Source organism: Amblyraja radiata, chromosome 15 (assembly GCF_010909765.2).
Source record: "Amblyraja radiata isolate CabotCenter1 chromosome 15, sAmbRad1.1.pri, whole genome shotgun sequence".
In the NCBI taxonomy this organism is placed as follows: Eukaryota; Metazoa; Chordata; class Chondrichthyes; order Rajiformes; family Rajidae; genus Amblyraja; species Amblyraja radiata.
Window position 1 is genome coordinate 47,298,858 of NC_045970.1, and position 27,016 is coordinate 47,325,873.

General features: G+C 45.6%; 1 protein-coding gene across 1 annotated transcript in view; it reads left to right on the plus strand.

The window, feature by feature from the left end:
- The window catches only part of pcdh15 (protocadherin related 15), a gene marked incomplete at its 5' end in the record, with an annotated part of 501,491 nt that overhangs the window by 457,438 nt on the left and 17,037 nt on the right, over positions 1-27,016 (plus strand). The window contains 3 exons of the mRNA XM_033034471.1: positions 26,252-26,273; positions 26,406-26,444; positions 26,619-26,692. Coding sequence (XP_032890362.1) covers positions 26,252-26,273; positions 26,406-26,444; positions 26,619-26,692 — 135 coding nt within the window. The remainder of the gene's footprint in view (positions 1-26,251; positions 26,274-26,405; positions 26,445-26,618; positions 26,693-27,016) is intronic.

Here is a 27,016-nt window from a genome sequence, read left to right on the forward strand (position 1 = left end):
TTGTCTAGCATAGCTGGAGATAGTTTATCCCATAAGGTGAAAGGAAAAGGTTTAATAGGAATCTAAAGGGTAACTTCATCACACAAAGGGTGGTGGGCGTATGGGACGAGCTGCCAGAGGAGGTCGTTGATGCAGTGACTATCCCAACGTTTAAGAAACAGTTAGACAGGTGCATGGATAGGACAGGTTTGGAGGGAAATGGGCCAAACGCAGGCTGGTGGGAATAGTGCAGCTGGGACTTGTTGGCCGGTGTGGGCAAGTTGGGCCGAAGGGCCTGTTTCCATGCTGTGTCACTCTATGACTCTAAGTCTGCAGTGTAATTCATGTGAAGTGATCATGCAGGCTGTGTGGAAGAGGAGATTTCAAGGAGTACAACGCCTCTGGAAATCTTTCAGTATTCAGTTCTTCTCTCTGATCAAGAATTAATCTCTCCTTCTGCACGATTCATTGACTTAATCAGCTCTTCAGTTTTCCATTGCTTTTAAAAATGAGCTACATATGTGTTTTCATTTTTGTTAATTTACATGAGTTTTATTATTTATGTGTATATCAAGCCAAGTATATTTGTATTTCATTTGTACAAAGTGATGCTGTTAGAACACAGAACAGTACAGGAACAGGCCCTTTGGCCCATTTTGAACATTCCGTCACATCTATCCCATCATTTCGATGATGAAACTAATTAACTTCAAGCATGTGTGAAATTGTTGGTCATCGTTAGCTTTTTGCGAGAAATAACAAAGTTAAATGTCGACAGATTCTTCAGAATTCAAAATGTATTCAAAATTATTCCGTTTATAATGAGATTTTTGGGTGTCAGGGGTTGTGGGGAGAAGACAGGAGAATCGGCCTATGAGGGAGAGATAGATCAGCCATGATTGAATGGCGGAGTAGACTTGATGGGCCGAATGGCCTAATTCTTTACAGACCTTGACAGAGAGGCACCTCAATTGCAGCTTCTGCCACATGATATTCAACTAGGGCAACAATAATCAGAAGCTTAATAAAATAAATATTGTATCTTTTTGGGGATTAAAAGGTAGATTGGCCACTAAAAAAATTCGAATGCAGTTAAAGAGTGGAGCTGGGAGGAGGAAGCGTTTGAGAGTGAATAAAATGGAATTAGTGTAAACGGCTTCTCAATTGAGCCATGTTTTATGAGTACATGACCTTTCTCACAAACATGATGTTTGCTTCACTACCTTACCTGTTTCTTTCCCGATACTGTCACCTTATACTTACCTTTGGACAAAAAAACGTTTAGGCATCAGTAAGTGGTTTAATTTTTCTTTACCCTTCTAGAAAATGTGGTAGACACCTTCACAAATTAGACAGTTGTAAATAGTAGTAGTGATCCTGTATAATTTTTAGATCTATTTTCACTGTGCTGTCTTCTTCGTAGAGTATTGTATTCTTACTAGGCAGTAGATAGCATTCCTTAGGACACCCGCTTCATTATTAGCGTAGTCATGTGTATGCAGTCAAGCCTCAACATTACAAACATTAAATGATCGTCAAAGTAACTCTTAGCGGAAGCACGTCTCTTGGAAACCTCGTGGGTTTTCTCCGGGTGCTCCTGTTTCCTCCCACACTCCAAACACGGACAGGCCTGTAGATTAATTGGCTTCGGTTAAAATTGTAAATTGTCCCTAGTGCGTAGTTATCGGGGGGGATCGCTGGTCGGCGCGGACTCGGTGGGCCGAAGGGCCTGTTTCCACACTGTATCTCTCAGGTAAAGTCAAAAGGAATTGTAAGGATAAAAAGACCCTAATGTGACATATCTACAGACCCCCAAACAGTAGCCTGGATATAGGGTGCAAGTTAAATCAGGAGTTAAAATTGGCATATAGTAAAGGTAATGCTACGGTTGTTATGGGCGATTTCAACATGCAGGTAGACTGGGAAAATCAGGTTGGTACTGGACCCCAAGAAAGGGAGTTTGTGGAGTGCCTCTGTGATGGATTCTTAGAGCAGCTTGTATTGGAGCCTACCAGGGAGAAGGCAATTCTGGATTTAGTGCCATGTCATGAACCGATTTGAGAAAAGAACTTAAGGTTAAGGAGCCATTAGGAGGCAGTGACCATAATATGGTCAGTTTTAATCTACAATTGGAGAGGGACATGGGTAAATCAGAGGTGTCCGTGTTACAGTGGAATAAAGGGGACTATGGAGCCATGAGGGAGGAGCTGGCCAAAGTTGACTGGAAAGATACTGTAGCAAGGGATGACAGTGGAACAACAGTGGCAAGTATTTCTGGGAATAATACATAAGGTTCATGATCAGTTCATTCCAAAGTGGAAAAAAGATTCCAAGGGGAGTAAGGGGTGACCGTGGCTGACAAAGGACGTCAGGGACAGTATAAGAATAAAAGAGAAGGAGTACAACGTAGCAAAGATAGAAACATAGAAACATAGAAAATAGGTGCAGGAGTAGGCCATTCGGCCCTTCGAGCCTGCACCGCCATTCAATATGATCATGGCTGATATCCAACTCAGTATCCTGTACCTGCCTTCTCTCCATACCCCCTGAACCCTTTAGCCACAAGGGCCACATCTAACTAACTCCCTCTTAAATATAGCCAATGAACTGGCCTCAACTACCTTCTGTGGCAGAGAATTCCAGAGATTCACCACTCTCTGTGTGAAAAATGTTTTCCTCATCTCGGTCCTAAAAGATTTCCCCCTTATCCTTAAACTGTGACCCCTTGTTCTGGACTTCCCCAACACCGGGAACAATCTTCCTGCATCTAGCCTGTCCAACCCCTTAAGAATTTTGTAAGTTTCGATAAGATCCCCCCTCAATCTTCTAAATTCTTGCGAGTACAAGCCGAGTCTATCCAGTCTTTCTTCATATGAAAGTCCTGACATCCCAGGAATCAGTCTGGTGAACCTTCTCTGTACTCCCTCAATGGCAAGAATGGCAAGAAAGATGAGCGGGAAGCAAGAGAATGTTTAAAGAGCAACAGAAGATAACTAAAAAGGCAATACGGGGAGAAAAGATGAGGTACGAAGGTAAGCTAGCCAAGAATATAAAGGAGGATAGCAAAAGCTTCTTTAGGTATGTGAAGAGGAAAAAAATAGTTAAGACCAAAGTTGGACCCTGGAAGACTGAAAAAGGTGAATTTATTATGGGGAACAAGGAAATGGCAGATGAGTTGAACAGGTACTTTAGATCCTCCTTCACTAAGGAGGACACAATTTTCATGATGTACTAGTGGCCAGAGGATCTGGCGTGACGGAGGAACTGAAAGAAATCCACATTTGGCAGGAAATTGTGTTGGGAAGACTGATGGGATTGAAGGCTGATAAATCCCCAGGGCATGATGGTTGCATCCCAGGGTACTTAAGGAAGTCGTGGACACATTCGTGATAATTTTCCAACATTCTATAGATTCAGGATCAGTTCCTGTGGATTGGATGGTAGCTAAAGTTATTTCACTTTTTCAAAATCAGGGCACATGGTATTGGGGGTAGAGTGCTGACATGGATAGAAAATTAGTTGGCAGACAGGAAGCAAAGGGGATCTTATTTCAACATATAAGATTATAAAGGGTTTGGACATGCTAGAGGCAGGAAACATGTTACCGATGCTGGGGGAGTCCAGAACTAGGGGCCACAGTTTAAGAATAAGGGGTAGGCCATTTAGAATGGAGATGAGGAAACACTTTTTCACAGAGAGTTGTGAGTCTGTAGAATTCTCTGCCTCAGAGGGCGGTGGAGGCCGGTTCTCTGGATACTTTCAAGAGCGAGCTAGATAGGGCTCTTAATGATAGAGGAGTCAGAGGATATGGGGAGAGGGCAGGAACGGGGTACCGATTGGGGATGATCAGCCATGATCACATTGAATGGCGGTGCTGGATCGAATGGCCTACTCCTGCACCTATTGTCTATTGAAAGATTTGTTCTTTTTGACCAGCTGTAATGGAATTTATTTAAACCTTGTGAAATTTAAACTGGAGTGAGAATAGTCAGAAGAAGGGTCTCGACCCGAAACGTCACCCATTCTTTCTCCCCAGAGATGATGCCTGAACCACTGAGTTTTTTGTGTCTATCTTGTGAGGATAGTTTCATTTGTAATAAATGGGGGGGGGGGGGGCTTGCTTTAGTTTTGTTAGCCTAGATATTCTGTGTTCTCTCGTGTTTTCTTACACCTGATCTATCTTCTTTCCTTTCAAGTCTTTTTCTTCTCTACCATTTCCAACAAAGCAGGGGACAAAAGTCTGTCTTTGAAGACGGGGACCGGCAAAGACTGCTGAGCACATTTGCCTCCCGCGCCATCGAGGCCCATAAGCGGTCCTCTGTCAATGGGACGCTGAAAGATAGTCTGCCCAAGTCCGAGAGTAACGTCACCTATCTATCGGACGGAAACCCTCTGACCACGCGGAACCCCCTGTACGATGCCGCCGTCTGCCCGCCTCCTGAGAATCGCGGCTTGTCCCGCCATGAGAGCGCATCAGTCTTAGCCGCACGCTCAGCCTGGAAGGGTTCGCTGCTCAGGCTGCCAGCAGAGGCCGGCCACCGATCGTGGACACTGCCGTCACGCATTCACAAGCACCACATGTACAATGCCCTCCACAGACCAGTGGTCATGGATCCCGTGCAGTGGCAGCAGGCATTGCTGGCAGCAGAAGAAGAAGAAGAAGAAGAAGAAGAAGAAGAAGAAGAAGAAGAAGAGGAAGAAGGGAGAGATGAAAGGCCATTGAGCACAGCGAGCCCCGTACTTAAAGGCGATAACACTAACCTATCCGTCAAAGAGAAAGCGAGGCAGTTTGAACAACAGGCCTTGCGGGAGATGAAGCAGGAGTCTCTGGTCCACAGGAAAGGCCCCTTCAAAAGCACAAGCGGGGTCGGGACGCCTCCAGAATTCACAATGACTGCCTCATCTCATCATCATTACCATCTTCAGCGCCACCATCATCATCATTCCTTGTCGTCTGTCGCGACTATTTCTCTGACCTCCGTTTCCGATTTGTGCGCGACGTCTTCCATTGCCAATGGCCATTCTGCCATCTCTGAAGAGTTCCCTCCCTCTCCCGATGGCAGACCCACCCCTCCTTTCATCAGAGGGCACAGTGCGTGCAGCCTGTACACTCAGATCTGCATCTCGATGGAGTCAACCAGCGGGCTGGCGGAGAACGTTACCGGATCTCCGCCCACCACCCCTTCTCCTTCCCCTCCACCTCCCTCACCTCCGCCACCCCTTCCTTCGCTATCCCCCCACGCTTTGCCCCCTGCGTCCCACCGCCCCCTTCCGCCCTCACCGCCGCCGCTGCCTCCACCCGCCCCTCTCCCCGCCACGTCTGCCTGTCGGTCACCTCGCCAGGCATCTGCGCCGCCACCGGCCGCAGGGGAACAGCAGGCCCCAACGCCGAGGGAGCTGAAAGGGATCTTGAAGCGGATCCACAACCTGGCGGAGATCGAGAAATCTGTGGCCAACATGCAGAGTCAAATAGATAAGAACAGGGCTGTGTACGGGCAGATCCGCAGGGCAAAAGCAGTGGCCGAGCCTCAAGCGCCAGAGACGCAACTGGCGCCCGGGCCAAGTGTGAACGGGCAGGGCAGTTTTCGAAACATTGTGCAAGAACTGGAGAAACGATTCCCACCACATTCCACTTTATTCTAAGAGCCGACTCTTTGCTTTGACTGTCCTTTAGCAATTCACCTCTCACGTCCAGGGGAAATGCCCCAACTTGTATCGGCAGGCTGAAATTTCCACACTTTTCCCACTGTGCGCTGAGACCGCCCACACTTGATGGTATTTCACGAGCACCTGTGCCACGCTATCAATTACCTAACCAGTTGAGAAGATTCAACGGAATCAATGAAAGACAGGCGATAATTAACACGACAGACGTGTGTACGTCTTCCCAAAAAAAAACAATCTATATGTGTGTGCGTGTGTACAACAGTTGAACATTACATCTGATGTAATTGAAATGCAGTCTGTGACTTGAGGGACCATAGAATTGATTCATTCCTTTATGCCCATGTTTTACGTTGTGCAGCAACACGTCTGAGCCAAGGGCTGTTTGATAGCACCCACCTCCCCTTGTCTGTATTAAATTTCAGGAGGGGAGCATTTTGCCAGTTTAGCCAATTAGTTTTTACCTCCAGCAGATGTTTGCTTTGTGTCTCTTTAGAATTGCTTTCCACCCTTAACACAAGGTTAGCTCGTTCTTTTGTAACCCCCCCCCCCCCCCCCCCCATTAACTTATGCTGTTTAGACAGAGTCGCTGGCAGTGTGAGGAACTGTGCCAACCTTTCAAAGCTAGTCCTTCATGCTCCAATAATTTTCACTCACGGGGAAGAAAAAACATATTGGTTTGCCTCGGGCTCGATGGTATTAGCTACAGATGGTCGGACAAGTTGGCTTCATAATCAACATAGTTTAGTCAGATTGATCATTTTTAATCTGTGCACACACTCCGTTATCATCAGTTTCAGTTTAGTTTATTGTCACGTGTACCGAGGTACAGTGAAAAGCTTTTTGTTGCGTGCTAACCAGTCAGCGGAAAGACAATGCATGATTACAATTGAGGCATTTGCTGTGTTAAGATACATGATAAGGGAATAACGTTTAGTGCAAGGCAAAGCCAGCAAAGTTCAATCAAGGATGGTCTGAGGGTCACCAATGAGGTCGATAGTAGTTCAGGACCGCTCTCTAGTTGTGGTAGGATGATTCAGTTGCCTGAGAACAGCTGGGAAGAAATCGTCCCTGAATCTGGACTTGTGTGTGTTTGCACTTCTGCACCTTTGGCCCGGTAGGAGAGGGGAGAAGAGGGAGCGGCCAGGGTGCGACTTGTCCTTGATTATGCTGCTGGCCTTGCCGAGGCAGCGTGAGGTTTCGTGGCACAGTATCCATGTAACTGTTACATTATTTTATAAGATGCAACGTGTCTTTATATTGAAAATAAAGAATGAACCTGCACAGGGCTTTGTTACTGTTTACCCAGCTCCTGTTTTGCTTTGAACGCCCAGCTTATTTATGCAGCACAGCCAAGTGAATATGCAATGTGAACCGTCCTCTGATGTGTATCACCAGTAAAGGTGACATAATGTCACAAATCTGTACGGATTATACTTTACATTTCCGACGAAAATTGACAAGGACGGTGAATGCATGAAAACAGTTATTCAGTAGGAGAACATCAAACCAAAACTGTGTTTTAGGTGTTCAATAATATAATATTAACGGCCGCCTTATGCGGTTTTGGTTTTGACAGAATAATTGAAAGGTAAAAGATGAATATTAGCTCTGATGTCTACTTTGCTGTAGTATTTAGTAATCATTGAAAACATAGGGTGCAAAGCAAGTTGAATTACTGAGACACGCTGCGTATTATGATGCTAATCTGTCATTTCCTGCATTCATTTTGTGTAACATTACAATATATAGTTGATAAATAGAATCATAAATGTTTTATTGTGTGCTAGTTGATCTTTTATTTGCCTACTTTTAATATGCTATCATTGCTCATAAACGCTCTGACATCTTTTCATAAACACGTGTGCTGAAGCTTGTTTACTGACATTGTACACATTCAAAATGTCCGCTTACCACTTTATCGTGTTTTAATGAGATCATGACAGTTCAATAGTTTGCAATATTCACTTCCATTATCATTGCTCATTAGCGTTGATTGTAAAAACATGAGCTATCCATACATCCGTTGCACTGTGATTATTAAATTTTATGTATTTATAATTTTTCTAAAAGGAGATGTGGAATTTTACTGAAAAGCTAAATAATGATCAGTGTTGTTTACTATGTGTTCTCCAATTGCCTAAAGTGTATAGAATCATGAGAGGAATATATCGGGTAGATGCACAGAGTCTCTTGCCCAGAGTAGGTGAATCGAGGACTAGAGGACATAGGTTTAAGATGAAGGGGAAAAGATTTAATGGGAATTTGAGGGGTAGCTTTTTCACACAAAGGGTGGTGTGTGTATGGAACAAGCTGACAGAGGACACAGTTGAGACAAGGACTACCCCAACATTTAAGAAGCAGTTAGACAGGTACATGGATAGGGCAGGTTTTGGAGGGATATGGACCAAACACAGGCAGGTGGGACTAGTGTAACTGGGACATGTTGGCCAGTGTGGGCAAGTTGGGCCGAAAGGCCTGTTTCCACATTGTATCACTCTGTGACTCGATGCCTGATTCTGAACATGTTGAAAATTTGAAATATTAGGTGAATAGGCAAAATATCACATTTCTCCCTGGAATAACAGATTACTGAAATGTTGTGCATGGATAGTTTGCTTATGAACTGAGAATTTTGGAGAGACGTATTGGCATTTTAGTTTAGTTTAGTAAAGAGATACAGCATGGAAGCAGGCCCTTCAGCCCACCGAGTCCACGCAGACCATCAAGCACCCGATCCAATTAATCACCTAATTCCTTTTTAGAAGTTATTCTCAATTAGAAACATAGAAACATAGAAATTAGGTGCAGGAGTAGGCCAGTCGGCCCTTCGAGCCTGCACCGCCATTCAATATGATCATGGCTGATCATCCAACTCAGTATCCCGTACCTGCCTTCTCTCCATACCCTCTGATCCCCTTAGCCACAAGGGCCACATCTAACTCCCTCTTAAATATAGCCAATGAACTGGCCTCGACTACCCTCTGTGGCAGGGAGTTCCAGAGATTCACCACTCTCTGTGTGAAAAAAGTTCTTCTCATCTCGGTTTTAAAGGATTTCCCCCTTATTCTTAAGCTGTGACCCCTTGTCCTGGACTTCCCCAACATCGGGAGCAATCTTCCTGCATCTAGCCTGTCCAACCCCTTAAGAATTTTGTAAGTTTCTATAAGATTCCCTCTCAATCTCCTAAATTCTAGAGAGTATAAACCAAGTCTATCCAGTCTTTCTTCATAAGACGGTCCTGACATCCCAGGAATCAGTCTGGTGAACCTTCTCTGCACTCCCTCTATGGCAATAATGTCCTTCCTCAGATTTGGAGACCAAAACTGTACGCAATACTCCAGGTGTGGTCTCACCAAGACCCTGTACAACTGCAGTAGAACCTCGCTGCTCCTATACTCAGATCCTTTTGCTATGAAAGCTAACATACCATTCGCTTTCTTCACTGCCTGCTGCACCTGCATGCCCACTTTCAATGACTGGTGTACCATGACACCCAGGTCTCGCTGCATCTCCCCTTTTCCTAGTCGGCCACCATTTAGATAATAGTCTGCTTTCCTGTTTTTGCCACCAAAATGGAGAACCTCACATTTATCCACATTATACTGCATCTGCCAAACATTTGCCCACTCACCCAGCCTATCCAAGTCACCTTGCAGTCTCCTAGCATCCTCCTCACAGCTAACCCCAGCTAACCCCCAGCTTAGTGTCATCCACAAACTTGGAGATATTGCCTTCAATTCCCTCATCCAGATCATTAATATATATTGTAAATAGCTGGGGTCCCAGCACTGAGCCTTGCGGTACCCCACTAGTCACTGCCTGCCATTGTGAAAAGGACCCGTTTACTCCTACTCTTTGATTCCTGTTTGCCAGCCAGTTCTCTATCCACATCAATACTGAACCCCCAATGCCGTGTGCTTTAAGTTTGTAAACTAATCTCTTATGTGGGACCTTGTCGAAAGCCTTCTGGAAGTCCAGATACACCACATCCACTGGTTCTTCCCTATCCACGCTACTAGTTACATCCTCAAAAAATTCTATAAGATTCGTCAGACATGATTTACCTTTTGTAAATCCATGCTGACTTTGTCCAATGATTTCACCACTTTCCAAATGTGCTGCTATCCCATCTTTAATAACTGACTCTAGCAGTTTCCCCACTACCGATGTTAGACTAACTGGTCTGTAGTTCCCCGTTTTCTCTCTCCCTCTCTTCTTAAAAAGTGGGGTTACGTTTGCTACCCGCCAATCCTCAGGAACTACTCCAGAATCTAAAGAGTTTTGAAAGATTATTACTAATGCATCCACTATTTCTGGAGCTACTTCCTTAAGTACTCTGGGATGCAGCCTATCTGGCCCTGGGGATTTATCGGCCTTTAATCCATTTAATTTACCCAACACCACTTCCCGGCTAACCTGGATTTCACTCAATTCCTCCAACTCCTTTGACCCGCGATCCCCTGCTATTTCCGGCAGATTATTTATGTCTTCCTTAGTGAAGACGGAACCAAAGTAGTTATTCAATTGGTCCGCCATATCCTTGTTCCCCATGATCAACTCACCTGTTTCTGACTGCAAGGGACCTACATTTGTTTTAACTAATCTCTTTCTTTTCACATATCTTCCATTCTCCTTCCATCACTGTTTCTGACTATATGTTTCTGATCATTATCTTTTGCAAAAGTTCTTTCCATCTCCTCTCTGGTTCTATGTTATCCCACCCATTTGCATCCACTCCCTACACAATGGGGGCAATTTGCAGAGGCCGGTTAACATCCAAACCCACATGTAGAGTCATAGAGTTGTACAGTGCGGAAACAGGCCCTTTGGACCAATTTGTCCACCACACCGACCAGCATGTCCCACCTTCCACCCCTTACACTGTATGGGCAATTTGTCATCCACCCCTTACACTGCATGGGCAATGAACAGATGGGCAACCAGTAAACCATTAACAAATGGGCAACCGGGAAACCAGCACATCTTTGGGATGTGGGAGAATACCGGAGCACCCGGGGGGAGCCCACGCGGTCACAGGGGGAACATGCAAACTCCACACAGACAGCATCCGAGGTCAGGATTGAACCCAGGTCTCTGGCGCAGTGAGACAGCAGCTCTACCAGCTACGCCACCCTCATGTTTTACCAAATAAGGAACATCTGTGGCCAACTGTGTCTTGAGTCGAATTACAGTAATGTCTTCCATTAAAATCGAAATTTTAATATCTGGTACAAAAATTCCTATAAAATCCGCAGCAGCCTGAATGTTTATCGGGCACAATGGCAAGAACCTCACTTTGAAAAGGAGTGCTGAATATTGGATGGCATATAGATTTCGCAATTCATGATCGGCACATAGTTTTAAGTGTAGTTTAGAGATGCAGCACGGAAACGGGCCCTTCGGCCCACCATGTCCACACTGACCATCCATCCCCGCACACTAACACTACCCTACACGCATTAGGGACGATTTGACATTCATGCCAAGCCAATTAACCCACAAACCTGTACGTCTTTGGAGTGTGGGAGGAAACCGAAGATCTCGGAGAAAACCCACGTGGTCACGGGGAGAACGTACAAACTCCGTACAGACAGCACCCATTGTCGGGATCGAACCCGGGTCTCTGGCCCTTTAAGACAGCAACTCTACTGCTGCGCCACCGTGCCGCCCAGGGAATCTTCAGGGAATGGAGGGATATGGATTTCGTGCCGGTAGAGAAGATTATTTTAATTTGGCATCGTGTTCGGCATGGACATGGTGGGTCAAAGGGCCTGTTCCTATGCTGTTCTATGTTCTATATATTTAAATATATTTTCTAAAATAATGGATCACCACTTATAGCCAACTCTGGGTTAATTTAAACTCCTGGAGCAGGGTGTAGGAAGAATTAACATCACTAGACTCTCACACTGGCCTAACGCCACATTGTAGCAGGCCAAAAACGTTTTATCTTCACTGACTTTCAAGTCAGCCAAGGCTCCTGCTGTTGGATGGCCTAATTTTTTTTTTAATCAGTCGCACGGCAAGGATTTAATTGGCATTATGAATATTTTTATTCATGGACATGGAAAGCACAGATGGGGATTGAACCTGTCAACAACGACACGACATCCTGAAGAGTGGACTCCTGCTCAACAAGTGGAGGAATGTTACCCTTGTCAAGACGGCGCCTTTACCTCCTTCACCCCTAGAGTATTAGTTTGTAAATTATAGGAGCAGAGTTAGGCCATTCGGCCCATTGAGTCTACTCCGCCATTCAATCATGGCTGATCTATCTTTCCCTCTCAACCCCATTCTCCTGCCTTTTTCCTATAACCTTTTACGCCCGTGCTAATCAAGAACCAGTCAATCTCCGCTTTAAAAATACCCAATGATTTGCCCCCCACAGCCGTCAGTGTCAATGAATTCCACAGATTCACCACCCTCTGGCTAAAAGGTGCGTCCTTTAATCCTGAGGCTGTGCCCTCTGGTCACAGACTCTCTGATAGTTCTGCAGTAGGCTCTCACCTCTTTGATGATGACTGATTCCCTCCAGTCCTCCCCATCTTCTCCGGACCCTCTCATTCGATCTCCCAATGGAGCCGCTACCTCACAGTGCCGGAAGACACAGGTTCGATCCCGACCTCGGGTGCTGTCTCTACGGAGTTTGCACGTTTTTCCACGTGACCACGTAGGTTTCCTCCCACATCACAAAGACGTGCGGGTTTGTACGTTAATTGGCCTCTGTCTAAAGTTCTCATTCTACAATTGCCCCTAGTTTGCAAGGAGTGGATGCGAAAGTGGGATAACACAGATCTAGCGTGAACGGATGATCGATGGTAGGTGTGGACTTGGTTGGCCGAACGGCCTGTTTCCCTGCTGCATCTCCAAACAATAAAGAAAACAACCTCCAGGCTACATCTCTACAATCACCAGCTATTGTATCCTCCATTGGTTTAGTTTAGTTTAGAGATACAGCACGGAAACTAGCCCTTCGGCCCAACGAGTCCACGCCGACCAGCGATCCCCGCACATTAACACTGGGGACAATTCACAATTATACCAAGCCAATTAACCTACCAACCTTTACATCTTTGGAGTGTGGGAGGAAACCGGGGATCCTGGAGAAAACCCACACAGGTCACATAAGTCATAAGGTCATAAGTGATAGGATTGGTGATTCGGCCAATCAAATCTACTCCGCCATTCAATCATGGCTGATCAATCTCTCCATCCTCACCCGATTCTGCCTTCTCCCCGTAACCTCTGACATCTGTACTAATCAAGAATCTACTTCAGCCTTAAAAATATCCATTGACTTGGCCTCCACAGCGTTCTGTGGCAAAGAATTTCACAGATTTACCACCCTCTGACTAAATTCCTCCTTAACTCCTCCCTAAAAGAATGCCCTTTAATTCTGAGGTGGTGACTCTCTCACTATTAGAAACATCCTCTCCACATCCACTCTATCCAAGCTTTCACTATTCTTTAAGTTTCAATGAAGTACCCATCTCATTCTTCTAAACTCTAGTGAGTACAGGCCCAGTGCCGTCAAAGGCTCATCATGGATTTATCTACTCATTCCTGGGCCATGGGGAGAAGGTACAAACTCCGTACAGGCTGCAGCCATAGTCAATACAATACAATACAATACAATACCATTTATTTGTCATTTGAACCTCACATGAGGTTCAAACGAAATTTGGTTTCTGCAGTCATACATGAAAAGAACCAAGACACACACCAACACAATTTACACAAACATCCATCACAGTGAATCTCCTCCTCACTGTGATGGAAGGCAAAGTCTTGTCTCTCCCCTGCTCTCCATTCCTCTCCCGATGTCAAAGTCAAAGCCCCCGGCGGGCGCTAGCAAGTCCGCGGCCATTTAAAGCTGCGCCGGGCGATGTAAGGCCCCGCTCCAGGTCACTTTCAACCCCACAATTCGGGCGGGAGAAGTCGCCGTTGCCGGTGCCCCGCAAAGCGGTCTCCCACCGGGGACCCGCGAGCTCCCGGTGTCACCATCCACCGAAGTTGGGTCGCAGCCGCGCGCCACCGCAGCTCTCCACGCTCCAAACTCTCCACGCTCCGAAGCTGGCCAGCTCCACGATCGTCCCGGGTCGCTAGCGCCACTGTCCTGTCATTTTGTTTGGAAAGAGGATAATTCAGCACCCCTTTTCAAAGTGAGATTCTCATCATTATCTCCTCAACATCGGAGCATCTTGTACCTTTTTCTCTCCGGTGAAGGAACCCACCTCCCCATTTCAGTACAGGTCCACCATCGGTTTTGCAACAACTGGTGGTCTGGCACCTCCTTTAATCTGGACAAAATTACAAGAGCGCACTTGAAATCCCCCCCGGAAGTTCCCCCGAAAATGTGGTGCCTAGGCCGGGTGAGGCGGCCAATCTCGACCTCATCGGGACTTCCGCGGCTGATCGGCGGGCCGAATATGCCCCCTGCGGCCGGGGCTCTGGAACTCCGGCCTGGCCAGATCCGGCAGATACGTTCCCATTGCCGACTTTCAAGGCCGACTTTGCGGGTCGGTATCTAGGCCCCTCGGCGGACTAGGCGGGCCATTCGACTCCTCTCGGAGGCCATGAACTCTGTTGGTCTGGCAAAATCGATTACCTCTGGAACCAAGGGTACCGGAAAATCAATAATCAAGATAGTTGGTCAATGTGGACTTTGTGGGCCGAAGGGCCTGTTTCTCTGCTGGTGTCTTTCAATCAATACATGTAGGGGAATCTGCACCCACTTCTATAAAAGTATATAGATGTTGATGTTGGCACATTTCAGAGTTTAAATCCTGCACCTGATGAATAGTCAGCAGGAAGATAGACACAAAATGCTGAACTTAGCGGATCAGGCAGCATCTCTAGGGAGAAGGAATGGGTGACGCCTTGGGTCGAGAAACCTCCTTCAGTCTGAAGAAGGGCCTCGACGGGAAACGTCAGGCTGAAGAAGGGTCTCACCCCGAAACGTCACCTATTCCTTTTCTCCAGAGATGCTGCCTGACCAGCTGAATTACTCCAGTATTTTGTGTCTATATTTGGTGTAAAACAGCAACTGCAGTTCCCTTCCTACGCAAATGGTTAAAGGCTGATGAGCATTTCAGTCCCAATCTGACTAAAAACGACACACTCGACTCATATCACAGCTCTTATCTCTCTCCAGAACTGATCACTGAAATTTGTTAATCTTCCATTCTAATTTTGAGATTTTAATATGACCTCATTCAGTTCATCTATCAAATGATTCTTGTGCAGACTTCAAAGAAGGCAAATTCAATGCTAGCATTTATATTAAGAGGACTGGAATACACACGCTGAGGCTCTATAAGGTGCTGGTCAGGCCGCATTTGGAGTACTGTGAGCAAATTTGGGCCCCATATCTGAGGAAGCATGAGCTGGCTCTGGATAGGGTCCAGAGGAGATTTACAAGAATGATCACAGGAATGAGTGGGTTAGCATATGATGCGCGTTTCACAGCACTGGGCTTGCAGTCGCTGGAGTTTAGAAGGTTGAGGAGGGACCTCATTGAAACTTACAGAATAATGAAAGGCATAGATAGAGTGGATGTGGGAAGGATGTTTCTGCTGGTGGGAAAGTCTAGGACCAGAGGTCGTATCCTCAGAATTAAAGTGTGCTCTTTTACAAAGCAGGTGAGGAGGAACCTCTTTAGTCAGAGGGTAGTTAATCTGTGGAACTCATTGCCACTGAGGGCTGTGGAGGCCAAGTCGGTGGATATTTCGTAGGCAGAGATAGACAAATTCTTGATTAGAACGGGTGTCAAAGATTATGGAGAAATGGCAGGAAAATAGGATTAGGAGGCAGAGATCAGCCATGATTGAATGGCAGAGTGGACTCGATGGGCCAAATCGTCTAATTCAACTCGTATAACTCGTGAATCTTGCTTGACTATCACAGAAGGATCTTTAGTTACCCTGCATTATTCCCTCAAAGCTGACATAATGCACAAAGTTACAGAATAGATGATATGATGATGATTAAAAGCAAATGACATTCATTAATACTTATTTCCATATTGCTGAGTTAAGCAGGCCCTTTCAAATGTTAATTCATTGCTGCCTCACATTGATAGATTAATTCAGCGTAATCACCTTGATGTAAATATCATACCAGGGGTAACATTGTCTTCAGAAGTGTTTTATGCTATTACCTGTTTCCGTGAAATTAGAAGTGTTTAGCCTTAATTCCCAGAGGATCTGCCGAATACAAATTGCAAAAAAAAATCTTTTTTTAAAAAAATCCCTTTCATCACTGCTTTGTGAAGACTCATATTTTTAAAACACTTCCAACATAATGAAATGTCCCAGCGGGATAAAATTTGACAAGATATGACATGGAGCACAGGCAGCGATTTCAGGGCAGCTAACTAAAAGCTTGATGAAATTGGTGTGACTTTGGAGAGCATCTATCTGAAAGAAGATTTCGGGAGTTTTCTTGACCATCGGAACTCAGGAAAAGCTTCTTCCCCTCTGTTATCAGGCTTCTGAACGGTCCTTCCACAAGTCAGAGTACTGTCCGATTCACCTCTACCCCATTGCGGGCACTTGACTTTGACAATGGAACCGATGCGCTGTAATGCTGAGAACTATATTCTGCACTCTTCCACTCCTGTGGAATTCTCTGCCTCAGAGGACGGTGGAGGCCGGTTCTCTGGATACTTTCAAGAGAGAGCTAGATAATGCTCTTAAAGATAGCAGAGTCAGGGGATATGGGGAGAAGGCCAGAACGGGGTACTGATTGGGGATGATCAGCCATGATCACATTGAATGGCGGTGCTGGCTTGAGGGGCGGAATGGCCTACTCCTGCACCTACTGTCTATTGTCTATTACCTATTGTCTTCTCCTTTGGTCTACCTACTGTACCTGAGTTTGACGACTGCATTTAGGTATAGTCTTATCAGATCTGATTTGATAGATTGCAAAACAAAGCTTTTCACGGTACTTCGGGGACACGTGACAGTCCCCGTCTCAACTCCAGCGAGTACAGGCCCAGAGCCTTTGAATTCTAGTCATGCATTAACCCCATCATCCCCGGGATTGTTCTCATTAACCACCGCTGGGCCCCTCTCCAATGCCAGCACATCCTTCCTCAGATACGGAATCCTTCAGCCCACTGAGTCCACGCCGACCATCGATCACCTGTTCACACTAGTTCTGCCTTGTCCCACTTTCTCATCCACCCCCCTACAACACTCGGGACAATTGACAGAGGGCCTATTAACCTGCAAAGCTGCACTTCAGGGCAGGAGGGATGAAGTAGCAACATAAGAAGCATCACAATTTACTCAGCTTACACCGATTAGATGAAACATAGAAAGTAAGGGCAGGAGTAGGCCATTCAGCCCTTCGAGTCAGCACCGCCTTTCAATATGATCATGGCTGATCATCCAAAATCAGTACCCCTTCCCTGCTTTCTCCCCATATCCCTCGATTCCGTTAGCCCCACAGGCTCTATCCAACTCTCGCTTGAAATCATCCAGTGAATTGGCCTCCACTGCCTTCTGTGGCAGAGAATTCCACAGATTCACAACTCTCTGGGTGAAAAAGATTTTCCTCAACACTCATGTTTCTGAGAGAATAACAAAAAAATGATTAATGTAAATGAGTGTTTGATGTACCTCTCCCCCCTCTTCCCCATCTCTCTCCATCTCTCTTTCTCCCTCTCACTCTCCACCTCTCTCCTTCTCCCTCTCTCTTTCTCTTTCGCCTCCCCCTCTCTCTCTCTCTCTCCCTCTCTCTTTTTCTCTTTCTCTTCTCCCCCTCTCTCTTTCCATGTTTCTCCCTCCCTCTCCCCCTCCCTCTCTCACTCTCTCCATCTCTCTCCCTCTCTCTCTTTCTCTTTCTCTTCTCCCTCTCTCTCTCCTTCCATGTGTCTCCCTCTCTCTCTCCTTCCATGTTTCTCCCTCTCTCTCTCCCTCCCCCCCCCCCCCCCCCACACACACACACACACCCTCTCTCTCCATCTCTCTCTCACTTTAAAAGACCACTGATGGTTGGGTTTGGATGAAGGCCACTGCATTGCCTGAGGGTTGGCAAAGGTAAAAAGTTGAAAGACATTAATTGGAGTTTACTCAAGTCTTCTCTCTACTTTGGGGATTTCCATCTCAGTCAATGAACAGCTATTAATAATTATTCATCTAATTTTCCGTAGCTCAGCTGCTCATAATTTTCAACTCTTTTAGAGCTGAGTAACTGGATGTCTCAATTATTTATGCAAAAAATCCAGATATAACCAATTCAGTAATTCAGAGACTTTCATATAGGTCAAATATTTCATGTTGGGTAAATTATATTAAAAGCCAGAATAATTTCCCAGTTTTCATTAATCACATAGGCAAATTGGACATATGCATTCATAGTTACTATATTATAGTGTTAAACACGTTCAACTTTAGCTGTTTTGCCCCAATGTAGTCTCTCCTTGTGTCAAACAGCATTTAATAAAGCAACATATAACATATTAGACTTCACACTGGCACAGTCTTCTTCTTGCGTATGGCGTGCACAGCCTAAAGTTGTAGGACAACTTGTTCTATTTGATCTTATTTGATTGTGCACGCCAGGTCGATTGCATTAGTCGAAACAGGGTGAACCACGTGAAGGTTGCAATCTCCCACCCCACCGGCACAGTGGTGCAGCTGGTAGAGGCACTGCCAGTGACCCAGTTCCGATCCTGACCTCGGGTGCTGTCTGTGCGGGGTTTGCACGTTCTCCCAGTGAGCGTGTGGGTTTCGTCCGGTTTGCTCCCACATCCCAAAGACATGCGGGTTTATAGGTGAATTGGCCCTAAAGTGGATGCAAAATTGCCCCTAAAGTGGATGCAAAAGTTGGATAACAAAGAGGTGGTGTGAACTGATGATCGTTGGTCATCACAGACTCGATGGGCCGAAGGGCCTGAATGCAGGCTTCATCTCCAAACCTCAAAACTATTCCACCTCTACTGTTCTCATAGTCATATCTTCATAACGACGTCAATTTTGACCACTTCTATCTTTGTTTCGTGAAGCAAGCCTTTGAAACCAAAGGGTAACATATTGTGCTGATGATAAGTGGAAACATCAGATACTGGTCAGATTGTTTAGGTTTATTGTTGTCACGTGTACCGAGGTACAGTGAAAAGCTTTGTTTCGCATCAAGAGTCAAGACACTCAAGAGCAAAGATCCTATAGCGAGCAAGATAGATCACTTGACGAAAAAGAACGTAGTACTGTCATGGGCAGATTCATGGTCATTTTCAACCCCATTTCCGTAACCGGCTTCCGGATTCAGATTCAACTTTAATTGTCATTGTGCAGTGTACAGTACAGAGACAACTCCACACCAAAGATCCCATAGCCAGTGGCAGACTGGCCAGGGTGTCAGCTTGCCCGATGGCAAGTGGGCCCCTGATGAAGTGGGCCCCCTTTGTCTAATGGCAACCAATATTTTTAGGCCCAGTCCGCCACTGCCCATAGCGGAGCAAAGAAAACTAGTGCTGAGAGAGAAGCCAGTTACGGAAACATCCTCGTAAAATTAAAAGTTATTTGGTAAAAATGTTCTCCTCATTTTCAGAATTATAATTTATTAACACAAACTGTTCCCCCGCAACGTCGATTACACTGCGAGTCGGGTCGGGTCGGGTTACTGAAATGGATGAAAAAAAGGGCCACGTTCCGCTCCGTTGCGTACTACACGTCAGTCCCATTGCATTTAGAAGGAGTGGTCTATCTTGCTCCGCTATAGGATCTTTGGCCAAGAGTATTTTATTGCCATATGTACTCGAACGGAACAATGAAATTCTTACTTGCAGCAGCACGACAGAATATGTAAAGTCTGAAGAAGGGTCTCGGCCCAAAACGTCGCGCATTCCTTCTCTCCAGAGATGCTGCCTGTCCCGCTGAGTTACTCCAGCATTTTGTGTCTATCTTGAGTATGTAAAAACAGTATCCAATCAAACAAGCCAGACTCAATTGCAATGGGTAGAGCAGAGAAAAAGATACAGGAGTACAGGACATAGAGTCAAGAGTCAAGAGTGTTTCATTGTCATGTGTTTCATTGTCTTACTTGCTGCAGCACAACAGAATATGTGAATATATAGACACAGCACATAACGGGGGAAGAGGGGGCAAAATGAAAAAGTTCAATAAATAACAAATATAGTGCAATAATAATATAGTCTTTTGCAGTTCAGAGTTCAGAGCTTATTCGTTGTTGTGTTTGATAGCCTGATGGTTTTTGGGAAGCTGTTCCTGAACCTGAACGTTACAGTTTTTCAGGTTCCTGTACTTTCTTCCTAGAGTTATCAGCATTGTACCTATAGTTCTCAACATTGTAGTGCAACAATTGCAGAAGCAGAGTCGAATGTCCACAATAGGGTGGAGGACAATCGGACAGTGCCCAAGCATATGGAAATACCGTTCAGAAGCCTGATAACAGAGGGGAAGAAGTTGTTCTTGAGTCTGGTGGTGCGCGTTTTCAAGCTTCTATGTTTCCTGCCCGACGGTAGAGGAGAGAAGAAGGTGAACCTATGATTAGAGCGTATTTGTCGGCAATGGGCCTGTACTCGCTGGAGTTTAAAAGAATGAGGGGGGACCTCATTGAAACATGCAGCATAGTGAAAGGCTTGGATAGAGGGGATGTGGAGAGGATGTTTCCACTAGTGGGAGAGTCTAGGACTAGAGGTCACAACCTCAGAATTAAAGGACGGTCTTTTTAGGAAGGAGATGAGGGGAAATTCCTTTAGTCAGAAGGTGGTGAATCTGTGGAATTCTTTGCCACAGAAGGCTGTAGAGGCATCAGTGGATATGTCTCAGGCAGAGATATAGACTCTTGAGTAGGACGGGTGTCAGAGGTTATGGGGAGAAGGCAGGAGAATGGGGTTAGGAGGGAGAGATAGATCAGCCATGATTGAATGGCGAAGACTTGATGGGCCGAATGGCCTAATTCTGCTCCTATCACGAAATTATGACCGTAAGAAGGAATGACCGGAATGGGACAAGTTTTCCATTATATTGGCTGCTTTTCCAAGGCAATGTGAAGTGTAGATGGTAGACACAAAATGTTGGAGTAACTCAGCGGGTGAGGCAGCATCTATGGAGAGAAAGAATGGACGACATTTCGGGTCGAGACCCTTCTTCAGACTGATGTCAGAGGAGGAGGCATGACAAAGATAGAATGTAGGCAGAAAGAGTAAGACTAGCGGGAGAACTGGGAAGGGGATGGATAGAGAAAGCAAGGGTTATCTGAAGTTAGAGAAGTCAATGTTCATACTGCTGGGGTGTAAACTACCCAAGCGAAATATGAGGTGCTGCTCCACCAATTTTCGCTCTGACAATGGAGGAGGTCCAGGACAGAAAGATCAGATTGGGAATGGGAAGGGGAGTTGAAGTGCTGAGCCACTGGGTGATCAGATGGGTTAAGACAGGCTGAGCTGAGGTGTTAGCGAAACGATCGCCGAGCCTGCGCTTGATCTCGCCGATGGAATCAATTGTGTCTGTGATGGAACAGCATCGGGAGATCAGAGTGGGAATGAACTGGGCAATTCAATGTGTGTGATAGACCAAGGCAGGCCATCGATCATCTGTCCATGCCAGTTGTATCTTATCCCCAATTTCTCATCTACTCCCTACGCAATTGTGGCAATTTACTGAGGTCTTTGTGATGTGATGTGGGAGGAAACTGGAGCACCCGGAGGAGACTCACGCGGTCACAGGGTAAACGTGCGAACTCCACAGAGACGCCACGTTACGATGCGATAGGACTATTTGTCCCAGGAGGAAAAATTGGTCTGCCAACAGTCATAAAACACAAGATACATGAAATATGAAATTAAAGTGCAAAGTCCAGGATTGGGGATGTGCAACCCGGGGAGGGGGAGGGGAGGAGGGAGGGGAGTCAGACTCCCCGACGACAGAAGGGGGAGGAGTTGTACAGTTTGATAGCCACATTGGAAAAAGGATCTCCTGTGGCGTTCTGTGCTGCATCTTGGTGGAACCAGTCTGTTGCTGAAGGTCCTTCTCTCATTCCTTCTCTCCAGAGATGCTGACTGTCCCGCTGAGTTACCCCAGCATTTTGTGTCTATCTTCTGTTGCTGAGGGTGCTCCTCAGGTTGACTAGTGTGTCATGGACGGGGTGAGCTGTATTGTCCAAGATGCTCCGCAGTTTGAGGAGCATCCTCCCCTCCAAGACCACCTCCAGTGAATCTGGCTCCACCCCCAGGATGGAGCCAGCCTTCCTGATGAGTTTGTTAATCCTGTTGGCGTCCATGGCCTTCGCCCTGCTGCCCCAGCACACGGCAGCGAAGAGGATGGCACTGGCCATCACCTATTGGTAGAACATCTGCAGCATCTTACTGCAGATGTTGAAGGAGTGCAGCCTCCTCAGAAAGTGCAGCTGGCTCTGTCCCTTCTTGTACAGGGCCTCGGCATTCCTGGACCAGCCCAGTTTACTGTCCAGGTACACTCCAAGGTATTTGTACTCCTTGGTAAACTGCACATCCACACCATTGATGGAGACACGCGTTCCTCTCCTCCTAAAGTCGACCACTAGCTCCTTAGCCTTGTCGGCGTTGGGCTGCAGGTTATTCAGCCCACACCACTCAACAAGGTCGTTGACTACACTTCTGTATTCAGCTTCCCTCCCCTCACTGATGCAGCCCACCATTGCTGAGTCATCTGAAAACTTCTGCAGGTGGCAGGAGACCGAGTTGTATCTGAAGTCCGATGTCAGGATCGAACCCGGGTCTCTGATGCCGTGAGGCAGCGGATCAACCAGGAAGTTGAACTTCCATTTGAGAAGCTCGATACCATGTGGGAGAAAGCAGGCTGGTCGATCCACACCCATTCACCGCATTAAAATATGAATTCCCTCTCCCACTCAGTTGCCCACAGTCAACAAAATGCTGTCCGCAGTCATGCTGGACAGGTATTCACAAAGGCTCCTCCAACAGCACGTCCCAAAGTCATGACCTCTACCACTAACGAGTGTAAAGGCGCATGGGAGCACCACCATCTATCTGTCCAAATCTGAGTCGCACACCATCCCCATTTACATAGAAATATACCACCGCTCCTCATTGTGACTGGGTCCAAATCCTAAGAGTCCTAGCAATATCATACACACTGGGCACAATTTATAATGTTTTACCGGAGCCAATTCACATAAACAAACTGTACGTCTTTGGAGTGTGAGCACCCGGGGAAAACCCACGCAGGTCACAAGGGAGAACGTGCACACTCCGTAGTACAGACAGCACCCGTAGTCAGGATTGAACCCGGGTCTCTGGTGCTGTAAGGCAGCAACTATACTGCTACGCCACCTGTTTTGTAATCAAGCCATTGCAAAGTATTAGGTCAACCACAAAGCATTTATTAAAAACTATGCAGAGAAAATAATACACACTGTTGCACTCGTTGCATTGTCTTGCAGACCGCCGAGCTAAGGGACGAGCAGGCCTTTATCACTAAATGCATTCCTTACTCAAATCCCGGACTGGATTATGGTGGTGGAATGTGTATCATGCATAACATATGTGGTGAAGGCTATATTGACAGAGATTAATATGGTTGATCTACACTACCCTACCACCCTGTTATGTTTTATGTTAAAAACATTCTATGAACAAAAATTGTGATCGTTTTAATGGCTGTATCAAAATTTATTAAAGCATCTCTTCATAATCAAATGATATGCCATCTTAAAAGTTCTGAGTTCATATATTATTCCCAATGTGGTTCGCAGCATGGCTGCTTCTTATTGCTGTACTGCAGATAAATCTAATCCTCTTTCCTCCTCTTTTCATCTCTACTGATTTGATTTCTAAACCATTTGTTCTAAGTTTAAATCTGTTCTTTGGAGCCCTCTAAAATAATGGTCCTCACCTCTCTGTGCCCTCACAATCACACAATGCCGCTCTTCAAGCTTTCAAAACTCGATTTATCATTAAATCTCTGAATCCCAATTTACTGTACATTCTCCTGTACATATTTCAACCCTGCTCAACCAGGGTTACAAAGGTTCATCACGGAAACCAAACAAGAGCGTCCTTCCTAGTTTTTCCATTGTCCCATGAAGGGCAGCACACTGGTGCAACGGTAGGGTTGCTGCCCTACAGCGCCAGAGACCCGGGTTCAATCCTGACTACGGGTGCTGTCTGAATGGAGTTTGTACGTTCTCCCCGTGACCTGCGTGGGTTTTCTCTGGGTGCTCCGGTTTCCTCTCACACTCCAAAGACGTACAGGTTTTTAAGCTAATTGGCTGGGTGAAATCGTAAATTGTCCCTGGTGTGTGTAGTATAGTGTTGGAGTGCTGAGATCGCTGGTCGGCACGGATCTGGTGGGCCGATGGGCCTCTTTCTGCACTGTATCTCTAATCTAAACTAAATGAACCTACTATAAATTAGCCACTCTAAATCTTGACCCTAAATCAGTTCTCCCCTCCAGAATCACACTTATCAGCAGCTAAATTCCTGGTAACCTGGTAGGAAAATCTTTTGCAAAGCACTGAATAGTATCAGTAGAAACCAATGTTCCCAATGTTGGGGGAGTCCAGAACCAGAGGCCACAGTCCAAGAATAAAGGGGAGGCCATGTAAAACTGACATGAGAAAAAAAGGTTTTCACCCAGAGTTGGGAATTTGTTGAATTCTCTGCCATAGAGGGCAATAGAAGCCAATTCACTGGATGAATTTAAAAGAGTTAGATAGATATCAAGGGATATGGGGAGAAGGCATTGTGGATTGTGGATGATCAGCCGTGATCTCGAAGAATGGCGATGCAGGCTCAAAGAACCAAATGGCCTCCTCCTGCACCTATTTTCTATGTTTCTAACTGCAGATGCTGGTTTAAACCGAAGATAGACACAAAATGCTGGAGTAACTAACTGAGAAGGGTCTTGACCCGAAACGTCACCCATCCCTTCTCTCCAGAGATGCTGCCTGTTCCGCTGAGTTACTCCAGCATTTTGTGTCTACCTACTGAATAATATCGTTATTTGAGCTGTGCGTTGGTTTTTTTTTTTCTTAACAGGGAAGAGTTAAAGTCTGATTGACTGATTGATCATCAGAGTGCAGCCATTAAAATGTCCTTAATGCCTCATGCATTGGTTAGCATAATAAAATAGTCTGCATTAGCCTTTCAAACAAATTAAGTGCATCACTGTTTGAGATGCCAGATGTAAGATAATATTAAGTAGCCTTTTTGTAAACCTCAAATTATCCTCCTTGATAAATCTACATATTAATTCCTCATTCTTTCACATCAGAGGACAATTGAAATAATTTAGTTTTGATCATCGTTTGCTTGCATTGAATTAGAATTTTTAGCCTTTGCAGATAATTTCATTCACAATTATCATCAATCATATTCCAATGCACCCAAATGTTTGCTTTGAATTATTAGGCATGGTATTATTATTTTGGGGTGGGGGGGGGGGTCCTTTTAAATGTAAATTACAGTAGCAGATTAGAGATTGCAATTTAAATCAGGGTGATGTATAATATCCTGAGATGTTCCTCTGCATTTTCCTAGTTGATAATATCACATTTAACAACATCCGCTATTCACAAAATTGCAATACGTCATGTGTGATTATTTTGAAAAAGCACTTAGGAATATTACTCTTCAAATTCAGGACACTTCACTCTCCATTGAGATTAAGTGCTTCCACAAGAATTGTCTAAATCACGCCTCATTTGTGTTTATTTGCAGTGGTTACCTAAGTAACTATTCATTCAGAGCTGTAGTACTTTGCTGGATAGAAACTTGCATATTTCCAAAAATATACAGTGATGTACAGCATTCCCTGTCATGCAACATTCCCTGTCATGTCCGTGCAACATTCCCTGTCATGTCCGTGCAACATTCCCTGTCATGCAAATGCAGTGCAGGACTAACAAGCGAGTCTGAAGAATGTTCCCCCGACCCAATACGTCACCCATCCATGTTCAGCAGAGATGCTGCCTGACCCGCTGAGTTACTCCAGATATAACATATGCAATAAAATAACATAAAGTGCTGCAGTAACACAGGGGGTCAGTCAGCATCTCGGGGGGGGGGGGGGGGGAGGGTAAAACATGGATAGGTGACGTTTCTGGTCCAGAACTCTTCTTCAGACTGTCTCTATCTCATATGCAATATTGAAATATTTCTTATCTAGAATGAAAGCACAAGTGATTAGGTTCACAACTGCAACCTATAATCTGTGATGTTTAATGTAAAAGGTTATGAGGAAACAACTCCAGCACAGGGCGCGGCGGTAGAGTTGCTGCCTTGCAGCGCCGGAGACCCGGGTTCGATCCCGACTACGGGTGCTGTCTGTAGGGAGTTTGTACGTTCTCAACGTGACCTGCGTGGGTTTTCTCCGAGTTCTTCGGTTTCCTCCCACACTCCAAAGGCGTACAGGATTTGTAGGTTAATTGGCTTGGTGTCATTGTAAATTGTCCCTGGAGTGTGTGAGGCATAGTGTTAGTGTGCGAGGATCGCTGGTCGGTATGGGCTCGGTGGGCCGAAGGGCCTGTTTCCGCGCTGCATCTCAAAACTTAAATTATTACCTTCATAATGGCTTCCGATTAAAACGTTGATCGCATCTTAAAAATGTTCCTTGTTTCTAATTCTTTCCAGGAGAGGATATGGACAACAAGAGGTAAGAGTCTTCTTTGTGTACTTCCTCCTACTTGACGTTTAAAACTCTTTGAAAGAAATTGCTCTTATATCTCTTTACTACCTCCTGCTCTCTTTTTTTTTTTTGTCTTTCCCTGTCACCATTCTTTTCCAGCAACAACAATTACTGAGGCCCTCGCTTCTCAGACCTGAGGTAAAATAATCTGTCCCTAATTAGTCATGGTCTTCGTACGGCCTTTATATATATATATATATATATGTACCTATATTCTGAACGTCTACTTTTCAATTATCTGACTTGATTGGGGCATTAATTCAACGGCACGTGAACACAAAACACTCATTATGTTGCTTGTTTGAATGGCAGGAGCTCTCAATGGAATCTGGCATCGACCCTGGCCAGGACTACTATGCACAAGACTACTACAATTATGAGCCCGGGTAAGCACTTTTGGTGAAGTTCTTCAAAATCGCTAGCGGTACATCAAATTTATCTCCACATAAATCTGTCACATGTAATCGCAGAAGTGGAACGGTTGGCTGTATTACAGCGAGTCGTGGAGTTCAAAAGGCTTTTGGATAGGCACGTGGAAGTGCAGGGAATGGAGGGATAAGGTTGGTGTAGGAAAGAACTGCAGGTGCTGGTTTAAACCGAAGATAGACACAGATTGTGGGCAGCAGGCAGATGCTATAGACCTGCACGGGAAGGTAGACGCTCCCGCCCCCATGAGTCTCGGGCAGGTGGGGCTCATCAGCCTGGGAAGG